General features: G+C 43.2%; 1 protein-coding gene across 2 annotated transcripts in view; it reads right to left on the bottom strand.

Moving 5' to 3' along the window:
• The window catches only part of gcn1 (GCN1 activator of EIF2AK4), a 63,585-nt gene that overhangs the window by 13,907 nt on the left and 33,416 nt on the right, over nt 1-16,262 (bottom strand). For both annotated transcript variants that reach the window (XR_008811858.1, XM_056296985.1), the window contains exons 25-49: nt 15,991-16,172; nt 15,541-15,621; nt 15,158-15,301; nt 14,882-15,006; nt 14,284-14,473; nt 14,112-14,182; nt 13,051-13,216; nt 12,748-12,942; nt 12,056-12,302; nt 11,508-11,629; nt 10,224-10,338; nt 8,063-8,242; nt 7,563-7,783; nt 6,764-6,832; nt 6,364-6,502; nt 6,025-6,221; nt 5,092-5,234; nt 4,860-4,977; nt 4,376-4,591; nt 3,907-4,071; nt 3,409-3,570; nt 3,091-3,183; nt 2,859-3,002; nt 1,834-2,103; nt 1,432-1,545 (exon numbers count right to left, since the gene is read on the bottom strand). Coding sequence is in view for 1 of the 2 variants with exons in the window: in XM_056296985.1 (XP_056152960.1) it covers nt 1,432-1,545; nt 1,834-2,103; nt 2,859-3,002; nt 3,091-3,183; nt 3,409-3,570; nt 3,907-4,071; nt 4,376-4,591; nt 4,860-4,977; nt 5,092-5,234; nt 6,025-6,221; nt 6,364-6,502; nt 6,764-6,832; nt 7,563-7,783; nt 8,063-8,242; nt 10,224-10,338; nt 11,508-11,629; nt 12,056-12,302; nt 12,748-12,942; nt 13,051-13,216; nt 14,112-14,182; nt 14,284-14,473; nt 14,882-15,006; nt 15,158-15,301; nt 15,541-15,621; nt 15,991-16,172 (3,869 nt within the window). In the remaining variant the exon portion in view is untranslated. The remainder of the gene's footprint in view (nt 1-1,431; nt 1,546-1,833; nt 2,104-2,858; nt 3,003-3,090; nt 3,184-3,408; nt 3,571-3,906; nt 4,072-4,375; nt 4,592-4,859; nt 4,978-5,091; nt 5,235-6,024; nt 6,222-6,363; nt 6,503-6,763; nt 6,833-7,562; nt 7,784-8,062; nt 8,243-10,223; nt 10,339-11,507; nt 11,630-12,055; nt 12,303-12,747; nt 12,943-13,050; nt 13,217-14,111; nt 14,183-14,283; nt 14,474-14,881; nt 15,007-15,157; nt 15,302-15,540; nt 15,622-15,990; nt 16,173-16,262) is intronic.

Here is a 16,262-nt window from a genome sequence, read left to right as displayed (position 1 = left end):
AGATACAACTCCAATAGCATTGTAGAGACAGTATCTACTACTACTACTTTCGGCTGCTCCCATTAGGGGTCGCTACAGCAGATCATCCGTTTCCACTTCTTCCTGTCCTCTGCATCTTCCTCTGTCACACCAGCCACCTGCATGTCCTCCCTCACCACATCCATAAACCTCCTCCTCTTTGGCCTTCCTCTTTTCCTCTTCCCTGGCAGCTCCATGTTCAGCATCCTTTTCTCAGTATACCCAGTGTCTCTCCTCCACACATGTTCAAGCCATCTCAATCTTGCCTCTCTTGCTTTGTCTCCAAACAGTCCAACCTGAGTTGTCCCTCTAATACTCGTTCCTAATCCTGTCCTTCTTCGTCACTCCCAATGAAAATCTTAGCATCTTCAACTCTGCCACCTCCAGCTCCACCTGTCTTTTCGTCAGTGCCACTGTCTCCAAACCATATAACATAGCTGGTCTCACAAACATCTTGTAAACCTTCCCTTTAACTCTTGCTGGTACCCTTCTGTTGCAAATCACTCCTGACACTCTTCTCCACCCTGCCTGCACTCTTCTTCACCTCTCTTCCACACTCCCCGTTACTTTGGACAGTTGACCCCAAGTATTTAAACTCATACTCCTTCGTCACCTCTACTTCTTGCATCCTCACCATTCCACTGTCTTCCCTCTCATTCATGCATAGGTATTCTGTCTTGCTCCCACTGACTTTCATTCCTCTTCTCTCCAGTGCATACCTCCACCTCTCCAGGCTCTCATCCTGCACCCTATTCTCACTACAGATCACAATGTCATCCACAAACATCATAGTCCACGGAGACTCCTGCCTGATCTCGTCCGTCAACCTGTCCATCACCATTGCAAACAAGAAAGGGCTCAGAGCAAATCCTTGACATAATCCCACCTCCACCTTGAACCCATCTGTCATTCCAACGACACACCTCACCACTGTCCCACTTCCCTCATACATATCCTGCACCACTCCTACATACTTCTCTGCAACTCCCGACTTCCTCATACAATACCACACCTCCTTTCTCGGCACCCTGTCATATGCCTTCTCTACCTATTTATTATTGTGTATTATTAATATTTATAACCAGATACTGTTGTAGAGACAGTATCTGGTTATTAAATAATTGGTTGCTGGTAAATGAGGAGACAAGGTGACTGTCAACATTAGCCCACTATTCTACTGTCTTAGAAAGTGAATGTTCTAAAGGTGACTGGTAATTCAAGCTGTGAGCAGTGTCGGTTTGTGGTGACAGTACTGTTAATACAAAATATTTTGATTTTCAATGCCCTGTCCCTGGCAGTGTTGCTACCAAACCTTATTCAATGAAATACACAGGACTACAGGAAGACAATCATGTAAAGACTAGAGCTATGAAAATGAAGCCATCATATTTTAATAATTGGTTAGTGTCTTACCTTCTTAGGTAGACAGAAACCAGGTAGGTGCTGGCCCTTGACATCTGCAGCTGCTGATCGGATGTCTCTGTGCAGGTCATCAATCAGAGCCAGCTGGCTGCTTGCATCTAGTTTCTACTCAAAAAAAAAAAAAAAAAACAAACAAAAAAAAAAGAAGAAGAAAAAAAACGTGTCATTATTTTTTCATACACAACTACAACCATATAATATTTACAATTTAATCTACGGTAAGAGCATATTCTATGATCCAGATCGGTCATTGAGGGGGACATGGTTGTATCAATATGTACTACAAAATTATAACTTGTCAGTATTTCTGTAGACAAGTCACCGAGACAAATTCCTGTACGTTTACTGTAATTGATGATTAAAAAAGTGATTGTGGATTTCATCCTAACACACCTTAGTGATGGAGTTGATGGTGTCCCAACTTTGCACCAGGACCTCAGGGTTGGAGTCGTTGAGCAGGCGGATGAGGCCTGACAGCAAGGTACGTGTGTGTCCGCTGTAGTCCAGACGAGTGCGGGCGAAATAGCCATTGAGGATGGTAACGGCAGCCTGTCTTAAGCCTGGGTCTGGGCCCCGCGTGGCCTCTAACAGGTCCTCAATGATGATGCGCTGACCTACTTCATCCTCCACAGATAGGATCACTGTTTGACAGTTGCACAGCTCCTGAATGGAGACGAAAAAAAGATTTGTGAATAACATTTTATTATATTATCTTTTTTTTATTACATATAAATGTATTTCTAGTTTTTCCCCTTATCCCACCCGATTAACCCAATGGCATATGGCTGGAACTCTTTGTTGAATAACTCCTCTGGCTCACGTTTCCACAGGAAAGAGATAGTCGTAACACCAGCTTCCTTCAAACTCGTGTCGGCTGCTCTCGCTATTTTACACGCTGAAGCCTCGCATGGATTGCATTACCTTCACGCTGTGAAGGAGACATAGGGAGAATGCTTTCGGTTGTTTGGCTGCAGGCGCCCGGATGGGCCAGAGGGGTCGCTGGAGAACGACGAGTCCCCGAACACTACACCGATCTACACCCACTATCCCTCGGGTAAGGGTGGCCTAATGAATGCCTTACCCCATGGACGCTCTGGCCGTGACCGGTTACGGCGAGTCTGGGATACGAACCTTCCAGCCACATCATGAGCGGATTGCAAGAACGGCAGTTTATTCCGCTCAGCCATCAGAGCGGCCATTTTATTATACTATCTTAAGGGAGCAGCAGAAAAAGCCAGAAAATTGGAATACGACATTTAAAAATAGGGATCGTGTGCTGAAAAAAACTGAAGTTCCCAAAATATCCTTGAAAATAACATACTATCTTCCTATTACCAAGCATGACAGAATACACCTGTAAAATACCTGTTTACATTTCAACCACTAAAACCATTACAGTTCGTTAATACTGATATTACCTGTGGCCCATCCTCTGACTCCAGCTTCCCTTTGAGGGAGGAGAGTAGGGCAGGAAGAATGACTCCCAGGTGGCGTGTCAGAGCATCTCCAGCCACGGCAGATAGGAAAGCTAGCACACATGTGTTCACAGGAGGGGCAGTCAGCTGGCAGGAAAAGAGCAGGACAGTTTGGTCAGATATGTGGTTTGGCTGATATAGATTTTAATGCAAAGGGAAAGAGCAGATGTTTTACCTTTGGTACCAAGTAAGGCAGCACGGATCGGCTCTTCACTGCCATAACTTGCTTCAAGCCATCCAAGGCAAACTCAGCTGTCTCTTCATCATCCTGTGAAAAGATATTAGGTGTATTTTAGCAGACAATTTGTAAATCCCATTCAATATTGCATGCAACCGAAAAATTATTAAGGATTACATCGACAAAGCTCATATGTAATGAGCTTGATCTTTTCTATTTTCTATTATCTTTTCTATTTTCAATAATTGCACATGTTGACGAAGTAAAATATCTTACTGTATGAAATGTCTCAGTCTGTATATTATCTCCACTTACCAGCTGTTTGAGCAGGGCAGGCAGAATGTCATCCAGCGCCTGGTGACCAATGGTAGTGTGGAGCTGCTCAAAGGTTTTGGCTGCAGCCTCTCGTACCTCCTCCAGTGGGTCACATAGCGCCTTCCTCACAGTGGGGACCAGGGACTCTGAGAACACCAACACCTGTAAACACACACCTTCAGCTTAGTTGTCTACTAATACTCTATGGGGAAGTGGAGTCGGTGTCAACTCTGCAGTAATTCTCAAACCACTGTTCCAAACTACAATACATAACAGTTTTTCAGTACTTCAAAAAAGCCTACATGAATTGTTTGTAAATGCAACAGGACCTTCTGATTTTGAATCATATATTGCATTGCCTACTTATATCAAGCCTACACGGGCAGTGCCAATTCAACAATACAAGAGGTGTCAAGCAAGCCAGGCTTCTGCTTTGTCTCCATGTAGAAGACTGGGAATGTACATGCTCACATTAAATAGACTCATTGTGTGACTGACCGCATCCTTGCTGGTAGACTTCATGATCTCGCTCAGGCCAATGCACACGCCCTGTCTCTCATCACTCTTGTCTGAGCGCAGTCCCTCTTCCAGGATGGGGATAATCTCTGGGAGAATCTTCTCTCCAAGTTTCCTTACCAGGTCACCCAGAGTCCGGGCTGCGATCTGAAACCACAACAGCACAAAGGGTCAACCGAGGCTCTTGCACAATCATTTTCCAAAAAAAATAGGAAAACGTAAATATGTACAAGGAAACAGATGTTAACAGGGGAAAGAAAAAGCTGGAAAAACTGAATTAGAAAATGAAGGAGTGGTAAGAGAGACGCAGAAAGGGACACAAAGCAGCAGAAAAACAATCTGCCTAGAAATGATTAGAAGCCAAACGTCCTGGTAAAACCTTAAAAAAAAAAGCAAAGAAAGGTAAATCACATTCCCAGAGTGGCGTGGTTAACAGTAAGAGGTGTAGCACCGTTCTCTTGTCAGGACAGGTGGAGGCCAGGAAGCCCAGCAGCAGGGTGAACAGGGTGGGCAGAATCTCTCGGAGGGTCCGGGGAGTGTTGGACACCACGATCTTCCACACATGGAGGGATGCCTGCCGCACCACCAGCTGAGTATCTGAGCGACCCATGTAAAGGCCAGAAAGGACGCGGTTACGCCGTTCAGCACCAAGAGCCCCGATGATCGCCTGGACGGAGAGGTTATGGGTCAAACTCAACAATGATTCACTCATGTGCCTTTTTCTTCAATTCATTTCAGAAAATTCGTTTTTAACAACTTTTTATACAAACGATGAAATTTAAATTGCTTTTGATATTGGATTTCATTACTGTTGCATCATTTGCAAAATTGTTTTAGAAATGCCATATGAACAAAGTTTTCTCCTCATTTTTACTATCATACTAGTGAGATTACAAAAAATATTAATGAACGATACCAACATCATAGAAACATACCTTATTAGATGCTGCTGTGCCAAAGTTGTCATCTTCTGAAGCCGTCTCTGTGGTCATCTTTCCTGTCACTCCAGAAATATGGAAGAGCAGGTCTCCCAGCAGCTGCACGGAGCTGAATCTGTAAACCCCAAAAACAACATGGATGCTCACTAAGGAATGCAATCATTAATGGCCATAAGAATAACAAATAACGGCTAATTCTTTCAACACACTGTGTGTATGAAAGTCTGACCTGATTCTCCACAAGTCGTCAAACAGGCCCTGTTCCAACTCAGGAAGCAGCAGGGCGATGGCGGTCTCAGCATACATGCTGATGATGCGTTGGCCTGCACGCAATGCTGTATCCCTCACATACTCATTTTCATCAGCCAACGCCTAGAATCCAAGACAGAGAGAATGAGAGCCACTGTGCACCAGTAAGAGACTATTCACCAGCAGTGGTTCCCAACGATGTGTAAATCCATGGATAAGTATTCATGATTTAATCCTAACCAATCACTTTACCATTAGATTTCACTAACTGACACACCTTCAAACAGAGAGGGAGGGAAGTAATCAGTGAAATTGTTGGGTCTAAAGCTTGGTGCAATTGAAAAGCTGCATACACATCACTCAATAGCACATGGTTGAATCTTGACCCCTATTGTTTAGTGATCTGAATAACATTAGCGAGTCAAAGCAAGCAAGACAAAATAAATTTAAGTAGAACGGCTGTGGATACATGGCACGTCTGCTAACATCTATTTTCAAATGTCCTCAATATCACTCGCTGAAATTGCTGCATAGTTTGCTGAGGACTGGAGATGCAAATAAAATCTTTTGGTGGGCAGGGAAGCAAACATCAACAAAAACAACTCTAATGCCTCAGATCCTGTGATTTTTAAACCAGATATCTGGAGGGTGGGGGAACCATGAATCGGTTACTTTGTTTCAATCAGTCACAATCAGCAATTCCTGTTGATATTAACTAGTCATAATATGCTGCAGGAAAGGGCGACATATTACACATAGCACCTTTAAATTACTTGTCTGAATGATGTGGCTTTGAGTGCCACATTCCTGACAATTAGCTGCTTTTTGAAAATTTAGGGATTTGATCATATTGTATTGCTGTACCTATTTGACAAGTGTCAAGCTAAATGCCTACAGAGGGTAGAGTCTATACCTTGAGGATACAGGGGATGATGGGCCCAACATAGGGGGTAAACTTGTCCCCAAAGGTAAGGGGCAGGTAGATGAACATCATGATGTAACCATCTCTGACGTGGGAGGCAATGTCAACCTTGCTTGCAGTCTGCACCACATCTGGCATGAGCTTCTCCAGTTTCTCCACACCCAGGCCAGCCATCACCTCGGCCAGACCTGGACAGAGCAGACATAACAGCTTAGTACATAGACTCTGTAATCAGCCCTCTGCATATGGGCGTCGATACATTTTAGCTCAAGTAACATAAATAAGACTGTAGTGTTAAAGCTCTTTGGGACATGCAGGAAGTGAGGTTACCTTGGGCTGCTCCAGACCGGTCTACAGAGCTTTGCTCAGATGCCAGTGTGTCCATGAGCCAAGGTAGCAGATCATCAAAGCAGGATTCTCCCATGCCCTTCACCATGGCACCCAGGGCCTTAGCTGAGACTGTACGCACCTGGGGCGGACAGGAAGAATGATGAACATTATTAGTCTTACACACACATTAATCATATTATTGTGATTACATTAACTTCCAACTTGTTGTTGTTTCACTTATTTCTTGTTTTTTTTTGCTGTTTTGTTTACTTATATTCTTTTTTGTGTGTGTGTGAGTGATGTCTCCAAGTGCTAGAAGCTGCTGTGTACTGGAGTCAAATTCCTTGTGTGCATAGGCACACTTGGCCAATAAAGTTGATTCTGATTCCACTGAACATACCTCAGGCACTGGGTCCAGCAGAGAGGCCTTGAGTCCAGGAATAACACTAGGAAGGTATGGAGACAGGTCCTACAAGCAAAGACACGTACACATACATAAGGCTGTTACACGTATCTCATATGATCAATGTGATCAAAACCAACTGTCTTATTTGGGTCAAGTTTAATTTTCTGTAGTACAAAAGAAAATGTGGGAAAAACTGTAAGTCGGAATTGTTCGTTTTTAAGCTTCTTAAGAGTATCTCCACTAACTACCATCATAAAAAAACAAAGGTTGAAAGAAAGAATGTCTGGGCCTGCACAGGACAAATTGCAAAAATGGAAAAAAAAAATAGTACCTAAAAAACCTACTTTTAACATCTGGGCTGGAAAATACCAGTTAAAATCATTTTTACTCCGGCTTGGTCAGGCGTCCCTACAGACACAATTGGCTGTGTCTGCGGGTGGGAAGCCGGATGTGGGTATGTGTCCTGGTCACTGCACTAGCACCTCCTCTGGTCGGTCAGGGCAACTGTTCAGGGGGGAGGGGGAATAGCATGATCCTCCCACATGCTACGTCCCTCTAGTGAAACTCCTCACTGTCAGGTGAAAACAAGCGGCTGGCGACTCCACATGTATTGGAGGAGACATGTGGTCGCCTGCAGCCCTCCCCAGATCGGCAGAGGGGGTGGAGCAGCAACCAGGCCGGCTCGGAAGAGTAGGGTAATTGTCCAAGTACAATTGGGGAGAAAGGGGGAAAAAATAATAATAATAATTTTTAAAAATAAGGATATTATGCTAAAATTTCCATAGTTTCATACCTTCTGGTCAGTGAGGGAGTACATGTTGCCGATGATTTGGGCAGCCATCTTACGGGTGTCAGTAGAGCGGTCTAGGAAAGCTCTCTGAACAATGGGCATGATGAGGGCTAGCGAAGGCGCATCGATGAAGTGGACAAACTTGGTGTCCAGCAGTGTCTGCAGGCAGTTCTGTGTTTTCCTGGACGGGTCAGTGAGGGCATCCAACAGGATGGGGGTAATGGCTGAGAGATGACCAATGAGACTGTCATTACCCATGGATTTTAATGATGGTAGCACAACTCAAGATCATAGATCAAGAAAACAAATCTTTTATTACATTAAATAATTTTTCTGCAATCCTGAAATTCAAATCTGAGCATTTTTTTTGTTTTCCTTTACAATTATTTTGTTGCATGAAAAGCCTTTCATGACACCATTTTGAAAAGAACTATACAAATCAAATGTATTACTAAGTTCCATTCCTCTAAAATACATCCATCGTCTATGGCCAACAGTCTTACCGAGGATCTCTGGGTTGCGGATGACAGAGCCAATCTGTCGGAGGGCCTGCTGGCCTGCCTTCTGCACCTTTACATGAGAGTCAGTCAGCACCTCAGTCAGCTTGGGTACAATGCTAGGAAGGCAGGACGATAGCTGCTTGGGAGCACAGTACGCCATGGCACCCAGCAGCTCCACAGAACCTGGGAGAAAGCAGAATTGGGTTGGGGAGAGAAGATAAAAGGAGGAGCTGGATGTCCATACACAACAGTTAAACTATGCTTATTCAGTAGTTGACCTTTTTAAACCTACAACAGGCTTTCTACACATTTTCCAAGTTAGAAGTTGACAATACTTCCAGGCCTTGATTTCATTACCAAATTTGAAGAGTTAAGATTTTAATGGGTGACCTATATGATGAATGCTGATAGCGAATATAATATGACTGCAGATAAGTGAGGGTGACTGACTATTCGTGAGGTGGATTTCGGCATCCATTAGTTTCCATATTAAACTTGGAAGTTTTTGTCTTGTGCTTTGCAATGCTTCACTATCAATAAGTGCAGTTAAGTGTTTCCATTTTATTTCTAAACATGTGATGTCACTTTTCTAATTTGTCTACGTGACACCTATCTGTCCCGGAAGAGCAATCCCACCTTTTCACACTCTTCTTGAGGTTTGTCACATTCGTTTTTTTTTGTTGTTGTTTTTTTCCCCCCATGTATGTATTGTGTATAGTCTACTTTTCTTCAATAAACAAAATAAATCACCTTAAGATCTATGCTAAGCAATAAGCTGTTAAGACAGGCTGAACAGCTGTCCGGCACGATTTGAAAACAAAACAAAAAAAAAAAGAAAAAAAAAGTCCATTGGCATCAGAGAACGCCTCTACTTGCAGCCTCCAAATAAACCAACAGGTGGGGATAACATAACCATTCTATTAAATGATCAGGGTGCACAACTGCATATGGTTTTTGGTCTAGTTCTCAAATATGATTTACGAATTGATCTTGCTTTTCAGCACCAATCGATGCGACAGCAACCATTAAAGATAGGTTAACTGTCATTTAGTCACTGCCCTATTTTGTAAATCATTCGTCAGAAATCAGTGCAACAAGAACGTGCATATGGCCCAACTCCAATTGCCAGTTCCTATTCGCACACACTTTGAATTTCGCATTACAGGTTATTATTTACCAAGTTGAATTCTCGAGGAGGCAGACCATTAAATTGGCAAAAGAAAAGGACATAAATGTGAAAAAAAAAAAAAAAAAACCTCGGTGCTTGGACTCAGCAAATTGGCCCTAAACATATCAAACTGTAGAAGCAGGACATGTAAATGACCTGTTGTGAAGGTGTGGAGTGGGATGATGAGTTTGGCCACGAAGGGTTTGACCTTTGGGTCACTTTTGTCCAGATGTTTAGCCAATTGGTGATTGTGGATATATTCGTCCAATCGCCCAAGCCTAACGAGGCATCATTTACTATGCCTAGATGTTTTCGCTGTGAACAAGTTAAGCCTTTTGATTATGTAACACTTTATGGCAAGAAAAATTACAATATGTGAAATGTCAGTGGCTTTCTTAAGTCATGTACTATATTGGGATTTTAACTACTTATTTTCTAATGTCTGTTTATACATTTTCTGAGCATTTCCCCAATATATCAACATCTGGAAATGATCTTCCAAACTTTCCAGATCTGCCTAGGAACCTGACAAAATAGATGCTCCAGCGTCTATTCCATTGCCTCCCAACACGGGGATCAGCGGTTCGAATCCCCATGTTACTTCCGGCTTGGTCGGGTGTCCCTACAGACACAATTGGCTGTGTCTATGGGTGGGAAGCCGTATGTGGGTATGTGTCCTGGTCGCTGCACTAACGCCTCCTCTGGTTGGTTGGGGGCGCCTTTTCGGGGACGAGGGGGAACTGGAGGGAAGCGTGTGATCCTCCTATGTGGCACGTCCCCCTGGTGAAACTCCTCACTGTCAGGTGAAAAGAAGCGGCTGGCAACTCCACACGTATCAGAGGAGGCATGTGGTAGTCTGCAGCCCTCCCCGGATCGGCAGAGGGGGTGGCGCAGCGACAGGGATGGCTCAGAAGAGTGCGGTAATTGGCCAAATACAATTGGGGAGAAAAAAGGAAAAATCCAAAAAAAAAAAAAAAAAAAATGGATGCTCCAAACCTGCTTTGGTCCTCCAGGACTCTTCCTCCAGGGCCACCAGCAGAGAGGGCAGCACCAGCTTCACTCCATGGGCACTCAGGTTTCTCATCACAGCCTTGGCACAGTCATCAGCAGCCTTGGTGAGGAAAGAGCAGGAGGGATAAAATCCTCATTTAGGGCTCCTGCAAAACCTTTATTTACAAGTTCATATTCTTTCATACTATCCAATGCCTCAACTTCCCGAGCCATATTCTCCATCTTAATTGTTATTACATATCTTAAATACATATTTACATATTAAATGCTACATATTCTGGTGAATAGCTGATTTTACAGCCATCACTTGGACTTGTGAAAATTTGCTTATCTGGGTTAGTATTCAATCAAAGGGGTATCTGGAAAAGCAGCCACACTACATACATTAAAATGATACTGACACCAAAATCTGAAAATTCCTGTTCCTGGTCACATTCCAACTGTTCCGAGTTGGAATGTGACCACGGAGAAATTCGGTGGCCAAAACAGTGCGTCTGTGGCCACTCGAGAGAGATCTGTGATTGACTGTAGATGGTGTCCAATGACAAATTGTGCCGGTGGATATGTAGACACCAGTCAATTTGCATATAGAGTGTGTCTGTAGCGAGATGCTATAAAACCACGGAGAAGCCGTTCTTTCAGCCCCTCCTGCTAGCTACTTGGCTCGAGTTTGTGCTATTTTGCTGAGACTGAGTTATTATCCATCTTGCTACAACGTATTGTTATCTATACATGTATCTATCTGTCTATCTCTCTATTTATCTAAATATCTATCATCCATCTATCTAACAGTTATTTCTTTCATCGAACATATTATTCGCCAAGTTGTATTGCACTGCTGTGCCACAGGCCTACCAGCATTTTTTTCTACGGCAAGTGACGAGCGGTACTGAGCCCCACCCACGCGAACACCCAAGAAGACAGTAACCAATAGCTTTGAATTCATAAAACCACGCCTATTTTCGGTTATGATTCAAACTCCCACTGTTAAAAAATGTGTTCAGAAAGGGCATGTCAGTCTCTCTTTAAACATGTGATGAACAAAAAGACTGGAATCAAATTTCTGAATGATTTCCTAAATATTTTGTAGTGCTTTACATAACATCTATATGCCTGGGAAGGTGAATTATCAAATTCACCAAATTGATGTGTCTAGGATAATAGGAACTCTGATCAAATGACAAGGGTTCAAGGCGTTACTTGAACAGGCACTGATATGCAGAGCGGGTAGAACGAGACAGTTAAAAAGGGACTGAGCTGACTACTCACCTCTCGAACATACTGGTTACCATCCCCAAAGCAGAGCAGGAGGTGGGGCAGTACATGGACCACGTAGGGCTCAAACAGCTTCCCTAACATGTTACACAGCATCTCAAACGCAAACAGAGCACCTGGAAAGAGACAAAAAGCAGTTCAGACACAGAGTAGCACAATACAAGTATAGGCCTAGGCAATGTGCCATGTCTTAAAAGATAGCCTTTTGCAATTGTCTTCAAAAACTTTTGCATTTTCAAATTAAAAAAACATCTATTTGACCTTCCCTGGGTTTATTCTTTACTATTTGATGAATTATTTAAGCACAGTAAAAAAGATGAACAATATAGAGGAAACTAGCGTTAAGTCACTGCTGTTGAAATAACCAATGCTGACAAAATCATCATACTATCAAAAATGATAATATCCAGTTTGAATATTTTGACCCTACTATTCAACTATATACTTGAACAATAGCTGCTGTGGTTCACAAAACTATGATCAATTTAAACTGCTCTGTTCTCCTGACACTGCAGCAGTGAATGAGTAGAATAAACTCTTACCTTCCCTCCGTCTAAAGTTCTTCTTGTCTTGGATGGCGTCAGTCAGTGTGGTCATGATGTCTTGCTGTTTGAGGGCCAGGATGCCCAGGCCTTTGACCAAACCAGCCAACCCGTAGGCAGCTCCCTTCCTCTCAGCATACTTGTCGCTCTCCAGGAGCAGCTGCAGGAGATTCCGTACAATCCCAGCAGCATCCTCCTTGATGGCAGGGACCAGCGGGGGCAAGCAGCTGGCAACAGACTCCTGGACCTGATGGTATATGTGTGTGTGTGTGTGTGTGTGTGTGTGTGTGTGTGTGTGTGTGTGTGTGTGTGTGTGTGTGTGTGTGTGTGTGTGTGTGTGTGTGAAGGATTTAGGGTACTGGTTAGGTTCATGGTGTTATTCTTCTTTATGTCCTGTCTTATCATCATCATCATCATCATTTCTAAATGAGTTATTATGTTTGCTTTATGTTTCATTTTAAAGGTGGCGAGTTGGAGTGGGGGCGATGCGCAGCCTTGTCTGTATGTTTCTATGTAAACCTGGCAGCAACTCAAAGGGATCACAAGAGACAATTAACCTGCAGGTCCATGTTGTTGGAAGTCTGGTTCAATTTTTTAGCAGCTTGGATATTGAAAAACAGGGCATCAAATCAACATTAAACAAACATATCAAATAAACATATCGAACTGTAGAAACAAGACTTGTAAATTACCTGTTGTGAAGGTGTGGAGAGTGCGGTGATGAGTTTAGCCATAATGGGTTTGACCTTGGGGTCACTTTTGTCCAGATGTTTGGCCAAGGAGCCCATTAGGATGACCACACTCTGACGGACAGAGTCGTAGCTAGCATCTTGGGGGGCACTCTTCAGAAACTCCTCAAACACTGGTAGCAGGGAGCTCACGTTGTCCTAAAAACAAAGGAAGTGACAGGTAAACAGAGATAAACAGGAGTTGGTTCAGTTTAAATTGGCTGAGAATCACATGGCTGGTTGTCACACACAACTGGCATGTCATACCTTTCCATGTGTGTTGAGAGCAGAGAGAGCAGCGTCCAGCATGCAGCGTCGCACCTCAGCGTGACGGTCATTCAGAGCATCAGGAACAAAGAAGAGGAAGAGAGGAGTGACCTGAGATTCATCGAGGTACTGGGACAGCTTGTTTAGAGCAAGCGCAATACCACACCTGAGGAAAGAGTGGGTGACAGAATTGATGCACTGTTCAAAAAACCGGAGGGTGCACAGTCATAAGTAGGCAATCACACAAGACATTTAGAAATATGACTTAAAAGTTTTTCTTTTCAGAGAGAGCATTTGTTGAGATGTTAAGACATACAATGCAATTGTTGCCACAGGACATCCATTATGTCAAAAGACCTATTCACACAAGGTAAGAGAACCCTCTGAACAAGGTAGATGAGAGTGATTAGACAGCTAAAAATGTTGCTCATCTGATAAGCATCTCCAATATTTTCCTCCTCATTTAACTTTCTTCTGACTGGCCAGCTTTCTTAATGTCTCAGAAGGCTAAATGGCTGAAATAGAGGTTGCTGCTATCACGTTGATAAAAGACCTCTCCCACTATAAATCAAAAGCAGGATCACAAACATTCAGAATCCATTCACCATTCGTTTTACTTTACATAATTTTTAGAAAGCATATAGCCATGGGGGAAAAAAAAGGAAAAAAAAAGAGAGACCAGAATCCAAGTGTTATTGTGGTCTCTTCAGGCCTCAAGACTGATATATGTGTACATAATCTGCACTGATCTATGTGTGCATAATCTGAAAAAGCAGCAGAAAAGGTAGGTTGGAACACTCCTGTTGGACCGCTACCATATCGATCGGGCTTTGACCAAGATGTGTCATGTGGGTCGACTTTGCCATATGGGGACAATTAAGGAGTGCCAAAAATCAATTTATTTATCTGTTATTAACAACTAACTGCACAATAAGTTGTCCGGATGCCATATATCCTCCCCATTTGGCACTTGAAGCAGGTGAAAAGAAAGACATACTACAAATTTTTGGCAGATACTGTGATGCCCAAATCTTGGTGAGAAACATATTGGATTCGGTTACCTGGCTTCCCATTGGTCAGGCGGAGATTCAGAAATGACTCTGCCCAGGGCATCCAGCACAGGAGGTGGCCTCTGTCAACACATAACAGTCATACCTTGACATTAGGCTATTGATCTCAACATCAGCCATAAATCAGGATGTATTTGGAGCTAGACAGGGAGCAAGGCCTCACAAAGAGCTTCTGGTGGTAGAGCTCAGTGAGCTGGCCAAGGACCACAGCAGACTGGTCTCTGTACTCCGACACGGCACTGGACAGCGCCTCAGCACTAGCCAAGCGGACAGCCTCCTCATGGTGGGTGACATCTCCAATCAGCAGAGAGCAGAGGTCAGGAACCAGCTCCAGGCACAGAGACTGCCAGAGCCTGGGAACACAGGTTCAGAGATGACTTTGACCTTTACAGTTATCCCTGTCATGATTTTCCAAGCAATGATTGCCTTGTGTAGAATGCACATCAGCAAACACATTTAATAGATGCCAAATAAACTAAGAAATTGCTCTCATTTGTTAGAAAGTCTGATGTCAACAGGTATGTTTACATTTTCAGAAAAAAGGACAAGGAAATTGAGAAGAACTAATTACAAATAAATGGCAGTTATATGTTCAAAGCACCTGAATCAAAACCTTAAGGGAAAAATATATCTTTGAGAAAGTTCTAGTCAGCTACTGCCCAACGGCTTATGGGAAAATCAACATCAATCTTAAAAACAACCACTAGGTTCACAACCAAAGCTGGAATAGATCCAGGAAAACGTAATTTAAAAGGATGTACTTCTCAGCCAGAGCTCGGCCCTCCTCCTCAACGTCAAACCTGGAAACCCACAGTCTGCGCAGTAAGCTCAGCCCACTGGCCTCTGCACTGTCTGTGGGCAGGGCAAACTCCATTTCCAACAGGCCCTAAACACAGCCAGACAAGCTGAGAGCATTAGTACACAGAATACTTCGCGTACACTCGCATTAATATCACTACGGGCCACATCATCTGGTGTGATATGACATGCATGCTGGCTCAAAATGTTAATGTTAGTGACTCTGTGGTGGAGCTCACTCTGAGAGCAGCATCGCGCACAGAGAAGCAGGGGGAGAGAAGAGCATCCAGTAGGACATCTATTTCTCCCTGCTCTGCCACGGTACAGCCTTCCCCTCCCCCAGCACTGGCACACAGCGCTGTCAGACATTGGGATGCCAGCACCTAAAAACAAAACAAAAAATAAATACAAAAAAATTAGGGGAGAAAAAAAAGAATAAAAAATGTATCAGCAGGTAAAATAGCCTGTACAAATAGGCAGTTCATCACCCAGGTGCCAATATCAACAAAGTAATCACAAGGAAGTAACAAAAAACAGAATGCAAGAATTTCCAATTAGAAATGGGGAGTACGTAAATTTCAAAAATTCCCTGAAAAATGACATTTCTGGATTATGAGTGCACCTGAAGTCTGGGCATTGCTGTGGAGATTATCCTGGTCAGTAGAAACAGCATGCCAACACGTGGAAGCAGCTCCGGGCCATTCTGCAATAAAGACGCATTGTTGTTACTGCACGTCTGTCATCAAAACACACAATAAAAGGGCAAAGGGTCACACACACCTTTTCATTTGCTGCATTGCTTTAGGCACCAACATCTCTGTTAGTTACATGGTTTAAACAGAATGTGTTCAACCAAGAAAGTAGATGAAATGACCATCAAGTACCACTGAAAATAGAGGGAAGCTACTGGTTGTTTTTCCTTTTTATTGTTCAATGACTTGCAGCAGTCTGCATCAGAATAAAACCCTGCTATCTGCATTCCAAGATAAGAAATTAAAACACTATTCCACCTACTACTACTATATGTCAGACACAAGAATATGAATATCTGGCAGGAAATGCATATTCTAACCTCATCTATAAGCATATTTGTGCTGTCTGCTTGAGCTCGAAGCTGGGTGTGTTCATTAACGACTTGCAAGGCTTTGGTCATCATGCTCTCAGTCTCCTCGGTACTGCCTGAGGAATCCCTGAGCATGGCGTTGAGGAGGGGGAAGCAGAAACAGAACGCTGGTGCAGACAGTGAAGCAGTGTCTGAGGTATAAAATATAAAAAAATAAATAAAAGAACATTGGGTTATATTTGTTTAATTACTTCTCATGTGGGGTTCCAACAAATTTCCAT

This window comes from Lampris incognitus, chromosome 1 (genome assembly GCF_029633865.1).
Source record: "Lampris incognitus isolate fLamInc1 chromosome 1, fLamInc1.hap2, whole genome shotgun sequence".
NCBI lineage: Eukaryota > Metazoa > Chordata > Actinopteri > Lampriformes > Lampridae > Lampris > Lampris incognitus.
Note: the sequence above shows the minus strand (reverse complement) of the source record. Positions and strands in the feature narration are given on the sequence as shown.